Source organism: Artemia franciscana, chromosome 2 (genome assembly GCF_032884065.1).
Source record: "Artemia franciscana chromosome 2, ASM3288406v1, whole genome shotgun sequence".
NCBI lineage: Eukaryota > Metazoa > Arthropoda > Branchiopoda > Anostraca > Artemiidae > Artemia > Artemia franciscana.
In genome coordinates, this window is record NC_088864.1 from 50,877,254 (window position 1) to 50,899,995 (window position 22,742).

The 22,742-nt window shown below is 38.1% G+C and overlaps 1 protein-coding gene across 3 annotated transcripts in view; it reads left to right on the forward strand.

Moving 5' to 3' along the window:
* The first annotated feature begins 378 nt into the window (after positions 1–378).
* Positions 379–22,742, forward strand: part of LOC136043249 (NEDD4 family-interacting protein 1-like) — a 43,862-nt gene continuing 21,498 nt past the window's right edge. Inside the window, exons 1-2 of one of the 3 annotated variants that reach the window (XM_065728182.1) lie at positions 379–497; positions 21,091–21,180. In XM_065728182.1, coding sequence (XP_065584254.1) covers positions 21,106–21,180 — 75 coding nt within the window. In that variant the 5' untranslated portion in view covers positions 379–497; positions 21,091–21,105. Of the gene's footprint in view, positions 545–10,321; positions 10,385–21,090; positions 21,181–22,742 lie in introns of those variants that run through there. The other 2 variants (XM_065728192.1, XM_065728187.1) reach the window with 2 other exon arrangements.

The window sequence follows — 22,742 nt, forward strand, 5'->3', positions numbered from 1 at the left end:
TTTACTGGGGAAGGGATGGATGTTAAATACAATTACGCCGCTCCTTATTCGGTAGCACAGCACAACTATATTCTTCATCTTAAAGGGACATACAACTACCATGGGTGTAGTACTAAATAATCCTTTAAATTCGATAAAGAGAATGTCTCTAAAGGGATGGGTTTGTGGTTTGTGTGTGGATGGAAAAACACGTTCTTAGCTGCTTTATCGACTTTAGCGTTTCTTTCGATCCCTGGACGGCTTAAGATGACTTGGAAGTGAACCTCTATTTAGTTCATAGACTTCTATTTAACTTCGACGTGGGGCTATTTTCGGGATAACCTGACGCAGCACCTGCTTTTGTTTTCCCGGTTTGTGATTTCTCGAGTCCATAACGGCCCGAAAACACAATAAAAAGATTCGGCTGGAGAAACCATACACATACACATTAAAGAGAAGAAGAAGTCAAGAAAAGAGAAAGTTGGATATTTGTGCCATAAAAATCAGCGTAGTATCTTGTAAATCCTCAGCTTTGTTTAGTTTATAATTCCAATCGACAGGCTAAGTAAGCCTATGTACTGAGTCATTTTGCTGTACTTCTGTCTGAGCCTACCTTAATTTTCATACAGGCGCAAGCTTAGTTGACCTAGGTTAATGTGAATCAAAGTTCATTGGTATACCTGGAGCCAATTCTTGCCTAGAACTAGGCATTAAATTTGTTCGTCCTGTTAGTAATTAATTGATACAACAAGTTACAGAGATTAGAACCCAGAGAGGCTTGTAGACAAATCTCCTAATTCCTAAACTTCACCTTATTTCAGTTTGCTAGGCTATATCATGCAAACCTTGTAGTAAATTTGGATACCTATTTTCACTACTAAGCTATGAATTAGGTGAACATACAACTTAATGCAGTAAAGTTGCAGTATACAATGTAATTTAAGATAAAGTAAATATTTCACTTGGTGCCTTTTCTTTTATGTTGTTTCAAAGTTCATAAATTGTTTCTGGGGCAACTTCCATTTTGAACCCTTAATGGAGCTGCAAAAGATAAAATAGCCTTTAGTTAGCCTGTTAAAAGTTTAAAAAACTGCTTAGTTAGAAAAATGGTAAAATTCCAGTTAATTGACTTCTTGCTATCTCAGAAAGGGTTTAGGTTAGGAAAACAAAACTTTCAGGGATGAATCTACATATTAAAGTATGTCCTGGGAAGTTATTTTGAAGCAATTAGCTCCACTCCTTCTCCCTCTAGAGGGCCCTGACCTTTGATGACCTTTAAAAATATATGTGTTATAAAACTTAAACCTTGCAAAATAGATCTTCTGCTTAATTGAAGTACAACAAAATTATTTTCAGCTTCATAACATTGCTCATTTCCATTTTATAAGATTTTAAAGATATGCAAATACATTTCCTAAATTTTCAAAGAAAAAAAAACATTGATATGGCTCAAAATTCTAATCAAATAACAGGAATTGCATTTTTAAAACTAAAGGCAAAGAAAAAGCAACTAGTAACTGAAAATTAAGGTGAAATGTTGTTTTGTCAAAATCTCAATAGGTATAGACCTGTCATGCAGGCAAATTTCAGGGCCCTCTAGAGGGAAAAGGAGTAGAGGTGGTACTTTAAAGTACCTTCCCAGGACATACTTTAGCCTGTAGACTCATCCCTGAAAGTTTCATTTCCCTAACCTAAACCCTTTCTGAGATAGCAAGAAGTCAATTAACTAGAATTTTACCATTTTTCTAACTAAGCAGTTTTTTAAACATGTTTTTAAACTTTAACAGGCTAACTAAAGGCCCTTATAAAGGATAAAGGCTTAGGTGGACATAATGAAACATGTTAAGAAAATAATCCTTACTACATAATATACAGAATAATCACAACTAACACTGTTTACAGAAAGGTAATCTTTATCTTCATTTCTTTCATTGTTTTATCCTTTTTCTACCAAATTTCTGAAAAAAGTATGGATTTAATAAGCATTTTCTCTGTTTTCAAATTTGAGCTTTAACAAGTTGAATCTATAATTTGTTTATAGATAGCCTATCAGCACATAAACCACAGTGGCATCATAATAAATTAAATACCATCAGTACCAACTAAATTACTTCTGGTGTCACATGCTAAAAGATTAATATTAAGAAATTAGGCTAGGTTTTCAAAACTAAACAAAGACACAGAGAATAGACACAAAAATGCAGAAATTTGGTAGAAAAAATATAAAACAGTAAAAGAAGTAAAGATAAAGTTTACCCACATGCTAAATGTTTTAACTATGATTATTCTGTATATTATGAAGTACCTTAATTACCTTAATTACCTTAATTACCTTAATTTGCACTTCGGAGCAAATTAAGATCTGTAGATCTGTTGAATGCTCCTGAGTTGAGTTGGTGATGTCTCATAGCAGGTATGAGCAGGACGGAATGTCCCACTCATACTTCCAGTCTTTCGTGGCCAACTCTTTATCCAGTGCCTTCTTGAATGCTTCGGGGGTGGGGGCTGAGACAGTTGCTTCACACAGTTCATTCCAGGGGTTGACGACTCTGTTGGTGAAGAAACTTTTTCTGGCCCTGGTTCTGACTGACTGCTTGAACAGCTTCTTTGAGTGTCCTCTGGTGCACTGTGGGGGGCCTGGGTGGATGGGCAGGATCTTGGCATATGATGAGTTCAGCAATTTGCGGGTCATCATCATATCGCTACGGTTGCGCCTGTACACGAGGGTAGGGAGGTTGAGAGCCCGTAAACGATCTTGATAAGGTTTGTCTCCAAGGTTTGTGATGGCCTTGGTTGCTCTCCTCTGGACTCCCTCAATTAGCCTGACATCTCCTTTGTATGTTGGGAAGGCAGCGCACATGCCAAAATCCAAAACGGGTCTGACTAGTGCCTTGTAAAGTTTCAGGAAAACTAGTGGGGATCTGCTGGTAACTGTTCTTTTGATCAGACCTAAGTTTGTGTTGGCCTGGGACACGCTCTTGATGGTGTTGGCATGGAACTTGAGAAGGCTGTCAACAATGACCCCAAGGTCGCGTTCCTCTGTGCTGGTCTTGATGGGTGGATCGGAGTTGGAGGCATGTTCATGCATATGGTATTGGGCGCATGGGTTTGAGGATCCAAAGTGTAGCGTGCTGCACTTGCTTATATTGAACGATAAGAGCCATTTGTCTGCCCACAGCTGGATTTTCTGGACGTCTGTTTGCAGGGATTTTACATTCACTGCTCCAAATAGCTTTGAGTCGTCAGCATAGAGAGACAATTTGTTTTCCACCTCGCTGAATATATCATTGATGTAGATGTTGAACAGTGTAGGACCAAGAACAGTTCCCTGCGGTACTCCACTGATGACATCACAGGGCTCGGAAAAGACCTTTTCACCTCCTGCACCAAATAGCCTGACTCTCTGGGTTCGTCCTGACAGGAAGTCCATAAGCCAATTAACCAGGTTGGGGTGTAACTGGGCAGCAGTAAGCTTTTCTCTTAGCCTTTTGTGTGGGACTTTATCAAAGGCCTTAGCAAAGTCTAGTAAAACTAGGTCCACTGGCAATCCTTTGTCAAGCAAATCTGTAATGATGTCATATGTTTCCAGTAAATTTGTTTCAACTGACTTTCCTGGTTGAAACCCATGCTGATTAGGGGATAGGATATTGTTGACTTTCAGATGTTCCAGTATTGTATCATTGACCACTCTTTCAAGGATTTTTGCGACTACTGATGTGAGACTTATAGGTCTGTAGTTTTCTGCTTTAAGTCTGCTGCCTTTTTTGAATATTGGGGTCACAAAAGCAGTTTTCCAATCAGATGGGACAGATTTGGCATTAATAGACTTTTGGAATAGGTCAGACAGTGGTCCTGCGATGATGGTTGCCAGTTCCTTCAGCAGTCTTGGGTGTAAGTGATCTGGTCCAGCTGATTTATTTGTGTCAAGATTTTGAAGCTGTTTGAGGATGTTGGAGGGGTCGATGTTGACTTGCTCCATCGTTGTGGGGGCTTCATAGCCCGGGCAGTTTGGCAGGGGGCCTTCCGGTTCACAGGTGAAAACTGAAGCAAAGTGCCTATTTAGTTCGTTTGCTACATCAGTTATGTTGGTTACAGTAGTGCTACAGGGTTTCACCAGTCTGGAGATAGTTCGACGGGAGTGGTTCTTGCTAGAGACATAATTCCAGAATTTTTTAGGATTTGTCTTACTTTCTTTGGCAAGATTGGACTCCAGATTTTCGTAGAGTTTTCTGGTGAGGTTTCTCAGCTTGTTTCGTGCCTTGGTGAATTTTGTGTGTTGCTGCAGGTCTCCTGACTGCCTGAACTTTTTCCATGACCTCTTTTTCCTGTTTATTTCTCTTTTGATGTCTTTTGTCATGTAGGGGAGGGATCTAGGTTTTGGTTTGAAACTGGTCTTTGTGTGGGCATCCTGAGCTTTCAGTAAAACACCCTTGAATTTGGTCCATTGTTCGTCAACTGTGCCACTTAGTACATTCGGCCAGTCTGTAGTGGATAATTCATTTCGAATAGCAATGTAGTCGACAAACACTTTTTTGACTAGCTTGTTCTTAAGTACCTTCACTTTCAGCATGAGCTCTATAGTTAGGTGATCGCTTTTACCAAGGGGTGGTGAGTAATCAATACTTTGAACTAAGCTTTTGTCATTCAAGATAACCAGGTCAAGTATTGTTGGGCGCTGAAACAATCTGTATCTAGTTGGTTGGTCAACTATCTGGTGTAGGGACAATTCACTGAGGCAATTTAGGAAAGGCTGTTGCTTGTCTTGTTCGGTTGGAGTGGCACCATATCCAAAACCGTTTATCCAGTTTATAGATGGAAGATTGAAATCGCCGGTAATAAGCAGATGTCCTTTGAGGTTCGAATTTAGTGTGCATATTATTTCTGCTATTGCTTGTTCGGTTACAAATTGGGATGGGGCTGAGGGACTTCTGTAGATGCATCCAATTCTGACTGTCTCTGACACATGGCTCCCTGGCACACATAGATCAAAGCAAACTGCCTCAACAAAGGGGCAAAAGAGAGGAACATCAATTATCTTTGTATTGTATCCTGCTTTAGCGAGGGCTAGTGTTCCTCTTTTGCAACCCTGGGACGAGAGATTTGAGAGAACTTGGTAACCCGGGATTTTCACATGGGAATCGTGAAGTTTGTTACTACTGTTTTTAGGGCAGACTTCAGTCAGTAAGATCACATCGAACTTTTTTGAGTCAATTAGGGTTTTTAGTTCATCAATTTTGTTGGGCAACTGGTCAACATTAGTAACACATACACTAAAGTCAGAACTTACGGTTGCTGGTTCTGGTTGGCTTCTGTCCAGTATGGTTTGTCTGTTGTTATTTTCACCAGAGTCACTTTCTTCCTTCTTCTTCTTATTCAGCAGACGGGCTTTTCAGTTGATACTATTTAGCCCTTTTCCTTTTGGCTCACTCTGTGAGATCGACAGAGCTATGGAGCTGGTTTGTCTTGTATGATTTGTATCTGCTCAGATTTCTTGAAGTATATCTTTTGATACCAGCAGTTGAATTATAAGAGAGTATATATTGATCTCTGTGCTCTGCGGGAGAGTATGGTCAGCAAGACTCTTGGCTGTTGGTGGAATTTTGTGGTGTTTGAAGCATTCTAACATTTTACGTCGCAGGGTATACTGTGCAGACGTCAGCATATTACATTCAAATAGGCAGTGATCTATTGTTTCATTCTTAAGATTACATGACCTGCAAAGGGGGGACGAGGGAACTTCGCCACTTGAATTAGGAATCTGATATGAAAATGCCTGAAAATTTAGCCCATTTGAACCTGACCGAATCCTATGATAAATCTTGGAAAGGTGCTTACTTGGGAAAGGTGATGGGGTAGGATTCTTATTAATTATCAGTACCTCTGTAAATCTCCAGCGGTAAATATCTCTAATGGGGATTGGTCTCCCACTTGGCTGGTCAATATTTAAAGCATTTTTGGCTATTTCATCTGCCTTATGGTTACCTATTATACCTGAGTGGCTTGGAATATACTGTATATGAGTTAAAATACCTTTTGTAGCAAAAATATCAATAATCCTAAGACAAAGAAATGTGTCAATATCCATCTTATTTTGAGAAGCTGACGAAAGAAGCTCTAGGCTTGACAAAGAATCAGAATATATTATAATATTTTTAATATTAACTTTCATATATTCATTAACCATGAGGAAATCTAGTGCCATGATTATGGCGTTTAGCTCGGCAGACATTACAGATGAATTATCTTGTAATCTCTCTCCTAAAGCGATATTATGGGTTGGGAAGAAAGCTCCGCTTGCCACTTTCTCATTCATTTTGGACCCATCTACAAAAATTTGGAAATAATTTTTATAAGCAACATTATTTAGTTCGGCAAATTTTTTCTGAATAAAAGAAATGGGGGTAAGTTCTTTGGTCCACTTTGAGAAGTCAGTCTTTATTATGGGGGTTGACCAACTCCAAGGGGGGGTTTGGGGGAATGTGGGTGCAATAGATTTTACTGGCACTGGGAACTTCTTCTGGATATTTGCATATTCATTTGCAACGCCTCTAAACATAGATGGATTTCTTAACCAGTTATGCAGGGTATGAGAATCATTGGCTTCAATTTTTGTAAGGTACTTAATTAGTAGAGATCTTCTTCTTTCATTTATTGGTGATAGTCCACTCTCAGTAAGCAGAAACTTAGTTTTTGTTGGTTTCCTAAGACCAAATATAAGACGAATTATATCATTTTGTGTCGTTTCGATTTTTTGCATGTGGGTCTTAGCACAAGCACCATACACTATGAGGCCATAATCAATATGGGGCCTTATATATGATTTATAAAATTGGATTAGTGTTTTCTCATTACAGCCCCAAGGTGTGGCTAGTAGCCTTTTAATTATTCTTGTTTTTCTATAGCACTTTTTTATTGTATTTGTGATGTGGAGGTGGAAATTTAGTTTTTGGTCAAGTATGAGCCCTAGGTAATTAATTTGATTGTCCTCTGGGATAAGTATTCCATTTAATGTTAGCCTAGCATCATAATGATTTCGCTTATGGTGGAATTGGATAATTTTTGACTTTGTGGGTGCAGTAGGTAAAATGGACTTTTGGGAGAACTTTTCAAATTGGAAAAGTGCATTTTGCAACTTTGAATGCGTAATCTCGAAGGTATTGCCAGTTGCCCATAATACCAGATCGTCAGCGTACTGTAGATTGGTATGTGGGAGGTTCATGTCCCACAGAAAAAGTGAAAATAGGAGGCAGCTCAGGACTGCACCCTGTGGAAGGCCTTTGGTTATTGGAGTTTTGGGTGAAGAGGCTGAACCTACACAAACAATGAAACTTCGGTTTTCTATAAAGGATTTTATGAAGGATACAAGTTTGGGGGGTAGTCCAAGGTTTGTAAGTTTAACTAATAGAATCTGGTGGTCAACATTATCATAAGCTCCTTCAAAATCTAGGAATGCAGCAGTTAAGACATTATTTTTTGATAGGGATTCATTTATTGCATTTGTTAACACTATGAAAGCATCTGTTGATGAGTGGTGTTTCCTGAAGCCAGTTTGAGTATGAGGTATCAGATTATTCTTCTCAACAAACCAAAGCAGCCGATGGTAAATCATTTTCTCCATTAATTTTCCCAGCACTGGGGTAATCATTATGGGTCTATATGACTGAGGGTCATGTTTAGGTTTATTTTTCTTTAAAATTGGTATAAGAGATGAACATTTCCAGATATTAGGGAATGTGGATGTAGCCCATGCATGGTTATAGCAATTTAGGAGCTCCTGTTTGTACAAAGGGGAAAGATTCTTTATCCATATAGGGTGTATATTATCATAGCTACTTGTAGCATTGGCCTTGATATGCTGAATTGCATTATTCAATTCATGTATCGAGAAGGGATGGTTTATATATTCTGAACCTGGTCGGGGCTGGTAAATAGGATTTGTCATGATTTGTGTGGTGATATTTTGGTTTTTTGATGTTAGCTTCTTTGAGAAAAGGGAGGCAAATAATTTTGCCTTATCAGTGTCGTTATCATAGTGGGAATTCTCATGTATTAGTTCATACATAAGAGGGTTGGAGGATGTTTTTTTCCCACAGATTTTGCTTATAAGTCTATGTATTCTTGGCTCAGATGTTTCTCTGGAAAGATTATTTGCAAAATTATTCCAATAATTATATTTGGCATTAGTTATTGTTCTCTTGAGGTTAGCCTCTGCTTGTAATTTACTTAAATATGTGTCAGGGGATGGTTTTCTTAGGTATGCTCTCCTAGTTGCATTTTTTATTCTCCACATAATTTGGCAATCTTTTGTCCACCATGCTTTAGGGGTGTGTTTAGGGATGGTTTTCCTAGGTGAAGTTCTGGGGATAGCTTGATTAGCTGCATTTGTTAATATTGATGTCATAGCTTCAGCACACGTGTCAGCAGTTACAACTGAGGTATGAGATTTCTGGGTTAAACTTAGGACTTCTTCATTAAGCTTATTTCTAAACATGGTCCAATTTGCTTTGGTGTTGACATATTTAGGGATATGTGGGAGAATGTTGGCTGGTTCATTTAAAGAGGATACTATTGCAAAATGGTCAGTGCATAGATTTTCAATTTTCTTAATATAAATTTTATTTAGTATATTTATTGAAACAATTTGTAGGTCAATAGTTGAAAATTTACCACTTTTGGGGTTAAAATATGTATTTAGATTAGGAGGGGTAGCAATTGCTAAATCGGCATTATTTGAAATCAATCTTTCAATGAGCTTACCAGCTTTATTTGCTGGCTTCCTCAACAGAAACAAAGCTCAAGTCTTCTTCTTCTTCCTGGGAAGCCTCCGCAGTTACAAACGAGTCTGACGAATTGTCACTAATAGTGTCACTAAGGTTTACATCAACATTTTTATTTTTACCAGGAAAAGCAGAACTAATTACACTATACACTAATGGTGGGGTGAAAATTGGAATCACACCACCATTGCTTCCGGGTTTTTTTGGACGATTTTGTTGCCCCTGATAACCAGATCGAGTTCACCGTTGGAGACACGATCACGCAGTTCTGCCAATAGTAATTTTCTACTGTCCCTGTCAGCTTTAACTTTGTCGTGGCGGAACTGTACAGCGTCTTTGTTATTTCTTCTTTCGTAAGACGTGTTCACGATTTTCCTGGGCAACGAAGGGTTGTTAACCGTGAAGACAGTTGGTACCGTGGTTTTGGGCGGATCTTGAGCAGACGCTGAAGAAGGTCGCTTATTCAGCCTCCTTACATTTGTGACAGTAACAAGCATGCCGTATTCTTTCTGTAGGAATTCCTCAATGAAGGCTTTATCGGCTGTGTTTTGCGCTTCAACTGACAGAGAAGGGTTGATTGGGACCCCGAATGCGATAAGATTGTTTTTGCGCCTTTGTCTTTCTCTGTCAGTTTGTAGCGCTTCGGCTACGTTCTTATCTATTTCACTGGCTAGTGTCTTTGAGATAGCTTGCAGGCCGTCGTCTAACTGCTTTTTTACTTCAGTCCGCATGTCATCCGTTGTGCAGAGTTTATCCATTTCTCTTTCAATGTCCCCAACTCGTTTTGTAAGACCAGACAGCATGTCTTCCATGTCGCTTTTGATATCCTCCTTGAGTTGCTTGGTTGAGTTTGCAACTATGGTACTGACAATGCTGGCAACGTCCTCCTTGCTTATGCCTCGCTTTTGGCGTGGGTCAAGTTCACATAGAGGACAGAGCCAGTGGAACTCGTTTCCCTCGCTAAGGTTATTGATAAGCTTGTATTTAGTCATTGGCATCTCGATACACTGAGTACACAACCACTTCGAACAATTGTCACAGTTCAAGGCGGTGGATTCTGGCGTAAGTGCTACCTTACAGGAGGCACAAATGTCCTCTCCGCTTTTCCGTGGCGAGATCATTTTACGTTTCGCTACACGGTACTGTTCTGCCATCTTCCGGAGGATTTCCGAGTTCGGTGAACAATAGGGATTTTCTCAAGTCCAAAATCACGGCTCGCGCCTAATTCAAAAATCAAAAGCAAACGTGGGTGCGCAAGATCCAGTGCGCATGCGCAGATGAGAGTGTCAAGTTTTTGGGCACGGATTCAGAACTTGGGGGACCTGTGGGAAGCGCGGATACTCAAATCACCTATCCCCAGCAGTTTAAGGATGGATATCCCGCCGGTACCAATACGGCTCTTCGTGTTTGTTATCGCTCTCTTCTGCACAGGTTTCCCCAAATGCAGAAAATAAACGATTCAACTTACGTAATCTGTGGCTTTATCAAAAAAAATAAATACTTCGCAAATGTATTGTGGCAACACTGTATAGGTAGATAAGGAAGAACGGGAAGATGCGCAATTCCCTGGAGAATTGAAAACAAAATGAATTGCCCAAAAGTCTAAATATATCAGTCACAGCACTGAGGTAAGTCCCTTAAATCAACACCTAGGGTAACACAAGACCAAGGAAAATGCAAAAAACAAAGAAAAACAGTTTTATCTCACAGTTTAATACATATATATCCAGGGTTCAAATTTATTCAGCCACATGGATTTGTTATTGTTGTCGATTGATTTAAGTAAGAATTGTTTTCTTAACATATTTCCTTATATCCAGATAGCTATCTAGGCAAATACTAAACTTGGATCTTTTTTTGAGGGGTTTCTAGCTCTTTATAAATTCTTGCAATTTTGTTTTTAAAATAATAGCCTATTTAGACTAAAGAAAATAATAATTTGAATAACCATGTTGATTAGGTGAGAACCTCCTTTGCTCCATAAATATTCTCCTATCCAGGTCAATTATCCCACTTTACAAGCCCTGATTAGACCCACAGCTGAATATAGATGCATGCTATATGCTGGTGCCCTGAAAACACTGTTAGCATCACTTTAGAAGATCCAGAATAGGGTAAATAGAGTGAGCTGCACCTCTATATGTGACTTGCTTCAGCCACTAAATAAAAGGTTTGATGTAGCATAAACAACTGTTTTCTACAAGCACATGAATTTACCTCCCTCAAACAAGCCCTTCTGCATTACCCTCTCCCCTTCTATATGCAACCAACAAGGCAGATGCAAAAGCACACAGCCTAGTCTAATTATCTAAAGGGGTACACACCAAGAACCAAGTACTTGAGGAAGAGCCCCATCTGGTGTTGCACTTCTATCTTGAAAAATCTTTGTGGAGATGTTTTCCTGCAAATCCCTGTATTGACTTCTTCAAAAGAAGGTTCAACAGGCATTCAAAACCCCAAGGTTTCAAAACAAAGTAATTCAATAACAGCAAATCAGATACCTTAAAGTACCTAGATTATGAATATAGGAATAAAAAGAAAAAAATTGCTATTCCTCATTCAACTACAAATGACAATTTTTCCTCATTAGCCAGCTTTTTAGAAACCTGCAATTAGACTTTTGGCAACTATGGAGTGTTTTGGACCCTTTAAGGGGTCAAAATGGAATTTGTCACAAAAGTACTTATTGAATTATGGAAGAAAATAAAAAAAGGTATTAAGTGATTTATTCACTTCCATTTTAGCTAAATTATATTTTAAACTGGATATTTATCCTTGATGCCTCTTTAATGTTCTTTCCAAATACAATGCAGCTCATAGATGTTTTTTACAGTTAACTATGAGTCAATACAAGCAGATCTTGACTTTACTCAAAACTGGGTAACAACATGCCACATGAGTTTCAATATTGGCAAATGTAGTGTTATGGATTTGGGCAAGTCCAACCCAGGTTTTAAGTATACTATGGTCAATCTAGATGTAAAAAACATTCAAGAGCTGGAAAGTGTAGATGAAGAAAGTGATCTTGGAATTGTTGTCAAAAACCAGTGTAAATTCCATTCAGACTACAAGAAGACTATGCCTTCATACAAACTTTGCCCTTGGCATTTTGAAAAAAAAAACTATCTTTTAGTAGTTCTCTATGTTTTTGTGAGGTTTTAAAGACCCTTGTCAGGCCAGTGCTTGATTTTGGAATGATTAGGATACAGGGTTATTGTACAGCTTCTAGAAGGGGTGGAAAGGAGAGCTGCTAAGGCAGTAACAAAAATGAGAAACACCTTATCATGAACATTTGAAGGAGCAGAAACTATCTATACTGGTTTACTGAGGATGGATATCTGATATGCTTATGACATATAATCTTACTTCACTAGAACTCCCCCCCCCAAATCCATTTATCAACTTCCCAAAATATTGGCTTTGGCAGGAGGGGATATTCAAAGAAGCTGTTCAAGCCATCTGCCAAAACAAAATGTCAACAATAGCTTTTCTTCTGTTGTGTAGCAAACCAATAGAATAGTCTCTCAGATACAATAGTTTTAGCACCCAATGGTGATGCTTTCAAGAACTTACTGGATGTCAAATGGAATGATGCTCCCTGGAATTACTGGTGAGATGCATTTGATGTTTGATCGTCCAAACCATCAAGTATGGAACAATTTACAGATTGAGATAGATCCTAATTTGCTCCAAAGTGCAATTTAAGGTAATAATATACACCCCTAAACCTCCCCTAGTGTGTAAATATATAACCCAAATTATTTATATTGAGTTATTTATGATTTGCCACAATAGCTTCCAGATTTATTGGGGCTGAGTTTGCTTGTTTGGTGTTAATGAGATAAAGCTATTGCATTACTTTGAGGTTATTTTCATATTAATCTTTACCCTCTAAAGATAGATTTATAGTTAAATTAAATTAGGAGATCTTGAATTCCTAGAATAGGTCTTTCTCTCTGGGTATTTTTACCAGCACTATCTTTTTCTCAGGTAGACTGGCACAACTATTGGCAATAGTCAGGTAGACTATTGCCAATTTCATATAGTGTCATCTTTGTTTCCAAATCATTGAGGTGTGAATTTTTTTACTGGGAACAAGTAGAGGAGGGAAGGGGCCCCTGGAAGCACTGTATTGTACCTGTTGATATTCAGTTACCTGCAAACTGCAGGGAATAGGTGAGGGGGTCCATACACTTCCATTGTCCTTGAATGATTTCAGTATTCTCTGATAACTATTTGCTCCACTCCTGCCACTGATTAGACTATCGCTCTGTGATTTTGCATCTGAATTGGACCACCCACTGATTTTGCTTGCTGCATCAGAGGCCATTTCATTCCAAAAGGGAAATGAGCAGTGTGAACCAAGACTTAGTTTACAGCCCCATTTTGAACTTTGCTTTCCAAGCAATCAAAGCAGGTAACAAGTATGATGAAATAATGGTGAAGGCAGAGTGGGACAGGTTGAACATTTGGGCATTGTTCTGCCATCCATTGCCAAAAAATTCTGTAACTGCTACTTGCTACTGTAGGAAAGTTTAGCTATGGAGGAAAGTTTGCTACTGCAGCATGTAGTAGCACTGTAGCAATTCTTAATTGCTGCAGTTAGAATTAGAACAAGTGCAAATGATGTCCATGAAGGACCACTGGAAAAATTTATCCCATGGTACACAATGTACAAAATTTTTATGGCTGAATAGGAGAAAAGCCTTGAAAATTATCTTATTAGAGTATCACAGCTTCATCATAGACTTTCTCTTCAATCTCCAGAAACATCAAGTATTGCAAGAGCTACTGCCAATAACAGACCTGTAGTCAATGCTTTTTTTGGCACATACAAGTCATTGCTGTGCAAATACAGTTTTTTGGCTTATGATGTATGGAACTTAGACAAAACTGGCCCCACTACTGTTCAGAATCCAAGAAAATAGTGGCAGGGAAAGGAAAGAAGCAAGTTGGAAGAATTACATCAGGAGAAAGAGGGGTACTAGTTATGATGTGCACAGCTATGTCAGCTCAAGGAATTGCCATCCCACAATTCATGATTTTTCCAAGATTAAATAATCTTCCTCAAATGATGAAGGGATCTTTGTCTGTGAGTGTGGGCATTGCTCATCCCTTGGGATGGATGACCAGAGAGAACTTTCTTGTTTTTCTTGAATTCAACAGCAAGTCCAATTTATCCTTTTCTTGGATTCATTCACCACAGCCAATCTGGCATTGAAAGACCAGCACTACTTCTGATGGACAATCACACAAGCCACAAATTGCAGCCACTAGGTCAAAGCTGTTACAGAAAATTCAAGGCATATTACAACAGTGTCTGCAAGACATGGATGACAAAGAATCCAGGACAATCCATTTCTATTTATGACATAGCAGAGCTAGTTGGAACTGCATTGACTTCAACAAATATCATATCTGGGTTCAGGGTTGCCAGAATTTGGTCTTGGGATCGTCATGTATTTGCAGAAGAGGAATTCCTTGCTGCAGAGGTTACCAACAGACCTGATCCATCTGGTACTCCATGACGAGCAGGATCAGAGATGTCTGTTGCACAAGATAGTGGAAGTCAATCACAGTCAGAACCAAGTTCAACTGATCTTCAAGCCCTTGTGTGTTCAACATCTGCTGCACCTAGCCCAGAAGTAGTAAGACTTTACCCAAAAATACTGCCAAAAAAGGGTGATAGAATTAATCAGAAGAAGGGAAGGTCTCAGGTTCTTACCAACAAACCAGTCAAAAATGCTTTAGAAAAAAAGAAAAAAAAATGCTTTAGAAGAAAAAAAACTAGTAAATCCAGCGAGAACACAACAAAAAAATGCCACATAGTGCACTTTTTGTCAAAGCAGACAATTTCAGCTCTGATAGTGAAAATTAGATGGTCTTTGATGACAATTCTGACTTTGATGTTGATATGGATGACTGTATAGCTGAAAAAGATGAAGTCAGTGTTGGTGACTTCAATCTTGTGGAGTTTTTAGGCAAGAGAGTGAAAAAGTACTTTGCTGGTTTGCTGGAAGACACCAGTGAAGGATATGTTTTCAACTGGGGGAAATATCCCTCCTGGAAATTTTTTATTCCTGAAGCAGCTGATGAATCACTAGTTCTTCCAACTGATGTTGTTATGAAGTTTCTAGTTCCCATGATCTGTGGGGGGGACTGAACATGCCACAAAAGCACTAGTCTTTGATCTGAATTTGAGTGAATATTCAGTTGAATAAATGTTTTTTTTTGTATCCAAAGCGAAATTGCTAGGTAAATTTTGTATTTTATGTAAGGTGTAATTGGAACAGTAATTGTACTACAATTGTTTCTGGTGTTAAAAGTAATAGACTATTAACAGTGTGACCAATGTGCCCCATGGGTGGGTAGGTTGGTCAGGCCCATGGGGCAGGCATGCCCATACTCTTAGGGGAGGTTACATCCACACTGACTTGCCAGGTCAATGAGCTTCATTCTACTGTGGATGATCTTATTGACCACCTAAACTTCTTCAAATTGGTACAAATAAGGCTAGTGCAACTCTGGGTGCAAATGCAACAAACCCTCCAAATGCAGCAAAACCTTCGTACTCTGTGATTCTCAAACACCCTACAAAAGAACAAAAAAAACCTGAAAGTTGCAGGGCATATTTTCTGGGCCTTGCTGGGGATTGCTGCACCCATACAGTGAACCCAAGGCCTCTTAGTAAAGAGTGGTGCATGATACTTGATGACAAAGATGCAGCAAAGTCTCTTGCTGAAGCACTAAACAGTGCTACAGACAGTGCTGATGCTTAGCTGAAGACTCTGGCTCATTGTATTATTATAAGACATGTTCCCAATGAGGTTTTGCCAAATGATCTATGTTCAATTACTAGGAATTGCACAAAAGCTGAGAGAATTCAACAAACTTGTCTTTGAAAGTAACGACAATTTTCAAATAGCAATGAACAACCCTATAACTCTGGGCTATGAGCGCTTCCAAATAGACATGTATTGGTATTTGCCAATGAGGTGTTTTATTGCCAAGAGTATGGTCATGCTTTTAAGGACTGTAAAAATACTATTTGCTGTTCCCATTGCAGTGACAATCATGCAAACAATAAAGATAAACCCTGCAATACTGCACTGAAGTGTGCTCTCTGTAAGCAGACAGACCATCCATGCCACAGTGTTAGGTGCCCCATTGCCAGAAAGCTCATTATGAAGCCATGACCAGCTCTGAGCTAAAAGTGTCTTTGTGGAATCTGAATGGTGGTGCAGTCAATAAACTCCCACTGATTGAAAGCTTGATGTAACAATGTTTTGCAAACATTTCCTTTCTGCTGACTCACTTTCCCTGTTAAAAGTGAATGACAAAACTCGCCTTTTTGTGGTGTCAGCTAAGAATTTGGGCAAAGAAAGACCTTCTGGCAGACTGGCAATACTAATTTCTTATCTTTTGGCATCAGTATTTGTTGAGAACAAGTGTTTACTTGGTATAAAAGTAAAAATCTGATAGTATATTGCTGCTAGTTATCAACTGATTACACAAAGTTGGCTTTCAAAGAAAAGTTCTCCCCTGCAACAAAAAAGCTTGCTAAATCTTTGCAGAAGTATGCCTATGCATCTCATGTTATCCTTGCTGGGGACATGAACTGCAACATCATAGTGCCAGATCACTCAGGATCTCAAATACTTGTGTCTGTTCTGTCCAATCTATATGTTGTCCCAAATGACCATTCGTATTTGTATATCCATAATTTCAGAGTGACAAGTTTGCTTGATTTCATGCTCTGCTCAGGTGGCATGACTGCAAATGGCTCAAGCCATGTTGACTTTAGCATATTAGTGTTGTATCATTAACCAATCTCCAACTCTTTTGTTATTGATAGTGTTCTCTTTAAAAAGGATGAAAAGAAATGGAAGTGGGAAATTGAATGTGATTGGAAGAAAGTAAATGCTGCTGTATATAAAGCAGAGCTTGATGCCACACTTGACAAAACTAAGATTCCTTTCCAACTGCTGCAACATTCTTCATAACTGACTAAGTCAGAGAAAAAAATTCTAATCAAAATTTACTTTAATGAAATCATACATGCAATGCCTTGTGGTGAGCGTTGTGACACCAAAGTTTTGTCAAAGTTTTGACGCCAAATATGGAATGATTGTGACCAGCCGAAATCTGGTGCCATATGACATATGGTTATATACCAAATGTCGTTTTGCTGAGTGTCTTGCCAATCACAAAGCTGAGATTATTGACTGCAATAGCAAGCATCTCACAGCTAACCCAAACGAAACCTGGAGATTCATCAGGGGAAAAAATTCAAAAGGTTTTGCTTCAGAGCTTCCAAGTGAGAGTGATGGGATCAACTATTTCACCAGCAAATTTTCTCCACCTGATCCAGTGCTACAAATCTGCTATGAATTAATACTATTGGGTAGTCTCTTTTATACTGAATCATATATTGGTTCTATAGTTATGGCCTATGATATATACAGTGCTATTATTCACCTTTGAAAAAAGTTCTGATGTGGTTATGATCAATTGTGTTGGTTTTGTTTATTACTTGCAAGTGATAAGCTGCTGCAGCATCTACATTTGTTTTACCAAATCTTTTTTTAATTGAGGTATTGTTCCTAATTCTTTTTGTGTTGGTATATTGTATCCTGTTCTGAAAAAAAGATAAAGATAGCTGGCAATGTTGTTCCTATAGGCCTATAACAGTTTCTTCTGTTCTTTGTAAATTGCTGGAATTACTAGTAATTAAGGAGATAAATAAGGCTTGTTCAACTCTGGACAACCAGTTTGGATTTAAGGAAGGCTATAGTCAGGAACACATGCATTATATGCTTGCTAAAATTCTGATGGATATAGAGAATAGTGGCAAGCTTTTGTCCTTGAGGCTCATGATGTCTCTCATGCTTTTGGTTCTGGTGTGCATTTCCATATGCTGTATAGTGCACAGCAGCAAATTCTCAATCATTCAGTTGTGTGGGTATTTAAAAATCTGTATACAAGATTATGTGTTGTTGTGAAGGTAGTAGTAGTAGTACTACTACTACTACTACCTACTCGTCATGGTTATGTAATATGTAAAGTTATAATTCGAGTTTGGAAAGGAATCTGCCAGAGTGGGATAACTTCGCCACCATTGTATAATAATAGTGTGGTTATACCCCAGAAAAAGGCTAGACTTAGTTTTGTTTTTAATGGTTTGGACCTTTCCATACTCAATTTCGCTGACAACATCCTGATATTAAGTAGAACTGTATCATCTGCTGAGGAGAATTTTTCTGTGCTTAGTAGGGAATATGCCAAAATTAGTCTAAATTTTAATGCTTCAAAGAGCGAGCTCCTGGTTTTTGGCAAATCTATTGGTGATGCTGGATGTGTACAGTTGGGAAATCAGAGTGCTCAGTTATCTACTTCTATTAAGTATCGTGGTCTCCCAATGGGGGATAGTTTAAAAACCACTTGGACTCTCCTTATCTCTGATCTAAGTGAGAAACTTGGAGAAACATTTGGTGTGCTAGCTTGCAGTAAATCTTGCTACAGTAGCTGTATTCTTGCCCATGTCTACAATGGTTTTGTGATGCCTCATATCCTCGCATTGACTTCATTTTGGAATATGTTTACGACTACTGATAAAAATACTACTAGATCCATATATTTTCGTTTTGTGAAATTTCTCTTGTGTATACCCCTGTGGGCTAGAAACATAAGATTAGTGTCAGCCTATGTATTGACTGAGTCATTAACTGTGGCTGAGTAGCATCGCGGTCGCTTTTTTTTCTATGCTTTGATAGGACAAAAAGCCTCCATCCTGCTATGGATTAGTAGAAATATTTGAATCTATTCATGGTAGTATAGTCTTCTTTGTGAGTGTGTTCCTCTTTCTTTTCTTTTTTTTGTGTCTTCTTATCTACTCCATATTGAACCCTTGTGTGTTTTTTTGGACAATAAAAATGTTGATTGATTAATTGATTAATATATTCTATGTGTTTTCTGGCTCTTGATTTACCCTTAATTCACAATTTGGGGCAAATTAAGATTCATTTTGATCTGTTAATTGCTCCATACTTGATGATGTGGATAATCAAACATCAAAAACATCCCACTAGTACTTCCAGACTATACAGTTCCATGTGGCATCTGATAATTTATTGAAACCTTCATCATTAGATGCTGAGACTGTTGTATCTGAGAGACTATTCCGGTCGTTTACTACACAGAAGGAAAAAAAAACAACTGTTGTTAGTGCTGAGTTTTGACAGTTGTCTTGAACAGCTTCTTTGAATATCCCCTCCTGTGAGTGCCAATATTTGGTGAAGTTAACAAATGAATTGGGAGGAGGGGGTCTTGTGAAGTAAGCTTATATGCCATAAGCATATCTGCTCTTTGTTATTAGTAAACCAGTGTAGATAATGTCAGCTCCTTCAAATGTTTATAATAGGGCTTGTCTCTCATCTTTGTTACTGCCTTATAACTCTCATTTGCCCCCCCTTCCAGATGCTGTACATTGCCCCTGTTTCCCGGTGATGGTAGACACATTCCAAAATCAAGGACTGATCTGACAAGGGCCTTGTACAACCTCATGAAAACATGGGGAGACCTACTGGAAATAGTTTTTTTTCAAGAGTGCAAGGTCAAAGTTTGCATGAGAGACCATCTTCTTGTATTTTAAATGGAATTTTCTCTGGTTGTCAGCAACAATTCCAAGATCCCTTTCTTCATCCACACTTTGCAGCTCTTGTATGTTGTTTACAGCTGGATTGACCATAACATTGTTAAGACCTGGGTTGGACTTGCCAGAATGTATAAGACTACATTTGTCAGTATTGAAACTCATGTGCCATGCTGTTGCTCAGTTTTGAATATGGTTGAGATCTGCTTGTAGTGACTCATGATTGACTGCACTGAACAAATTTGAGTCTTCAGCATAGAGAGTGAGATGATTCATAGCTAATTGAAAAGTATTATTTATATAGATATTGGACAGGTTAGGCCCTAAGACACTACCCTTTGTCACAGTCAATTCAATATGTGGGCAAAAGTGATGCTGATGGCTTAAAGTGAACACATCAATTTTCAAAAAAATTATAAACTATTGGATCATAATGAATCAATGTCTGTAGATTATATAAATTTAAAACGATGGAATTATAATCAAATAGTAAGTTTTTAACCGATATTTTAACCCTTTTCTTCAGCCAAAAATAAGAGAAAAGGTATCAATAAAGGTCCATAAAGGGCTTAAATTTGAATTTTCAAAAAAAAACCTATTATATTCAGAAGGAGCATAAAAAAAGCATCAAGTGGTATGTTCATCTAATTCATAGCTTAGTAATGGACACAATATTCAGTTGAAATAAATTCCACATTGACTCATGCTGTTAACAGCCTAAAACAATTGTGTTTTTCACAATTGCCTATTTTGTACTTGAGACTTCAAAATGGTTTTCATTTGCTGAATCTGTTAAGTTCAACTAGCAAAGTCTCTGGCTTCAGCAAAACCAGATACTAGTAGTTTCAGCTTTCTTGTCATGACAACTTATTGGCTGATTGAGCATACTCTGCATTGCTGGCTACCCTCAGCAATTCTGATCATAGTAAAGTACAGCACAAAAAGACACTGCAACTTTCTTGGTTCATTATTATACCCTGGTTTGATAAATGAAAAGAATATTTTAGGTTTATTATAGGGCAGAAATCAGAAAAGAAAAAAAAGAAAAATGCCATTACGTTCGGCATTTAATGCTCTTTGCCTATGCAGTAAGTTCTGCTGTTTCAATTATTATCCTGTCCAATGGGCCAAATATAGCCCTAGACTATATCTATTGAGTCAACACTACCCTTCTAAAGTAACCAGAGTAGCGACAAGGTTTAGGCTTCATTTCTCTGTAATTGGTTAGCCTAGTCGATATTTTTTCCAGTTTCATTGCATCTCAGACTCTCTAATTACTTAGTATAGCCATAGACTAAATACTAAGTGTGCTGAGTAGAGGGTTCAGAGTTGATCCTAGTGTTGTTTGTCTCCCCAGTGTGGGAGCATCTTAGGACCTTCCTAAGATTGTATCACCCATTTGATCTATAGTTGGTGTCTATGTATCTCTGCACAAAGAGGGAAATAGGTGGAGTATCTTCTTTTATTGGTCTGAAGGATTTACCATAAATTTGTTTACTTTTTATGCATCTTTTAAGCAGAACACGCCCCTATCCTCCCTAAAGTTTTGACGTGTCTATAACAACATGCATTGGTTGCACCAAAATTAGTACGGTAGCATAATAGAAAAAAACAACAACAATACACTTGATATCCTCTTTTTTTGTCAAAGTGACTACTATTAAATATTTTTCCCCCTTTTAGATCAATCAAGAAGACATGCAAACTAATGGACCAAATCCACCAAGTGCTACAGATGAGAGGGCTGATCAGAATCTGAATAACCTGAATGATGTATGTATGAAACAGAATCAGTAGTTCTTCCTTCTTTTTTTTCTTTGTATTTTCTTCTGTTTTGTCTTTTTTTAAGTGTATTTGCAAAATTTTGAAAATGAGGAGAAGTCTTTAGATACCTTGCATGTTTTAATGGCTACAAATGTGTTGCCTAGACAAATCAAAGAGCAGACATGTTTTTTGATGTGATCTTCAGGTTCCAATGTAACTCCTTTGATAGAATTTCAGGAATAAGTCTAACCAAGCATCAAAAAAATATTTTTTGTGCATAAGTTATTGTAAATCACTATTTGAACTTACGTGGACAAGAATTGTGGCAGCGCTTTAGGGGAGATAGATAGTCCCCCCCCCTCCAAAGTTCCAAGACATTGGCTTGCAGTGCTGACACTGAAGCTTTTTGCGCCTTTAGCATCATAATTTAGCTTATATATCCACATTTGTTGGCACATTCTTTATATCCCCTCCCCCTAAACTCAAAACCCTTGAAGGTAGAAATCCCTAGAACATCAAAATATGGCTTATTAAAAGAAAAATATAAACATCTATTGCTGCAAAGTACTGGCTGCTAAAATATTATACCACATAAAAATAATTCTGGCCTGAACAGGATTAGAATGTTATAAAGCGCAAATTTCAAGATCACCAATTGAGTTAGAGCTACTGGAAAATGTAGATAGCCTCCAAGTTTCAGAGCTGTGCTGTATTACATCTGTTTTTAAATGTATTAAATAAAAACAAAAAAAATGTTTTTTTAACTGAAAGTAAGGAGCAACAATAAAACTCAAAACGAACAGAACTTATTCCGTACATGAAAGGTTCCCTCCTCCTCAATACATTATTCCTTGCACTTAAGCTGTTAGCACTTAAAAAAAAAAGCTTCCTATTCTAATTAAATTAGAATGTGCTTCAGTAGCCATTTAAAAAAAATGAAAAAGTCAGTCAAACTTTAGCGTAAAGTGCAAGGTATTGAGGAGGAGGCAACCCTTCATATACGGAATAATTTCTGTTTGTTTTGGGTAATGTTGCTCCTTACTTTCTGTAAAAAAAATTTGCCTTTTTATTTAATTTCTGATCATTTTTCAAATAAACTCCATGAAATATACCCCCCCCCCACCCCCCATCGAATTCCCTCTAGACAGTTCCATCCTCGCTGAAAATCCTCCTCCCTGTAAAATTTCTTGCAGAAATTTCAGCCTGAAAATTTTTTCTTAGCATACTTTCATTTGAAAAAGAGTTAATCTCTAATTGGTTTCTCAATCACTCCGGAAATGATTCCTTCCGTGGAAATTTTTGCTGAAATTAAAACACGTGGAAAATAGCCCTCCGACAAATTCCCCCAGAACATCTCTACATGCAAAATTGAGTTGGCAAAGAGATTGTAAGACATTTAAAAAGAATTTCGCATAGGAATTCTGTGAAATCCCCCAGATTAAAATTTCCCATGGAAAATTCGCCCGCCCCCCGGAAATTTCCCTCCCCAGGAAATTCTCCCTATGGAAATCCACCCCAAGCACAAAATCCCCCCCTCCCCCCAAAGAATTTCTGTATACTTTGCAACAACC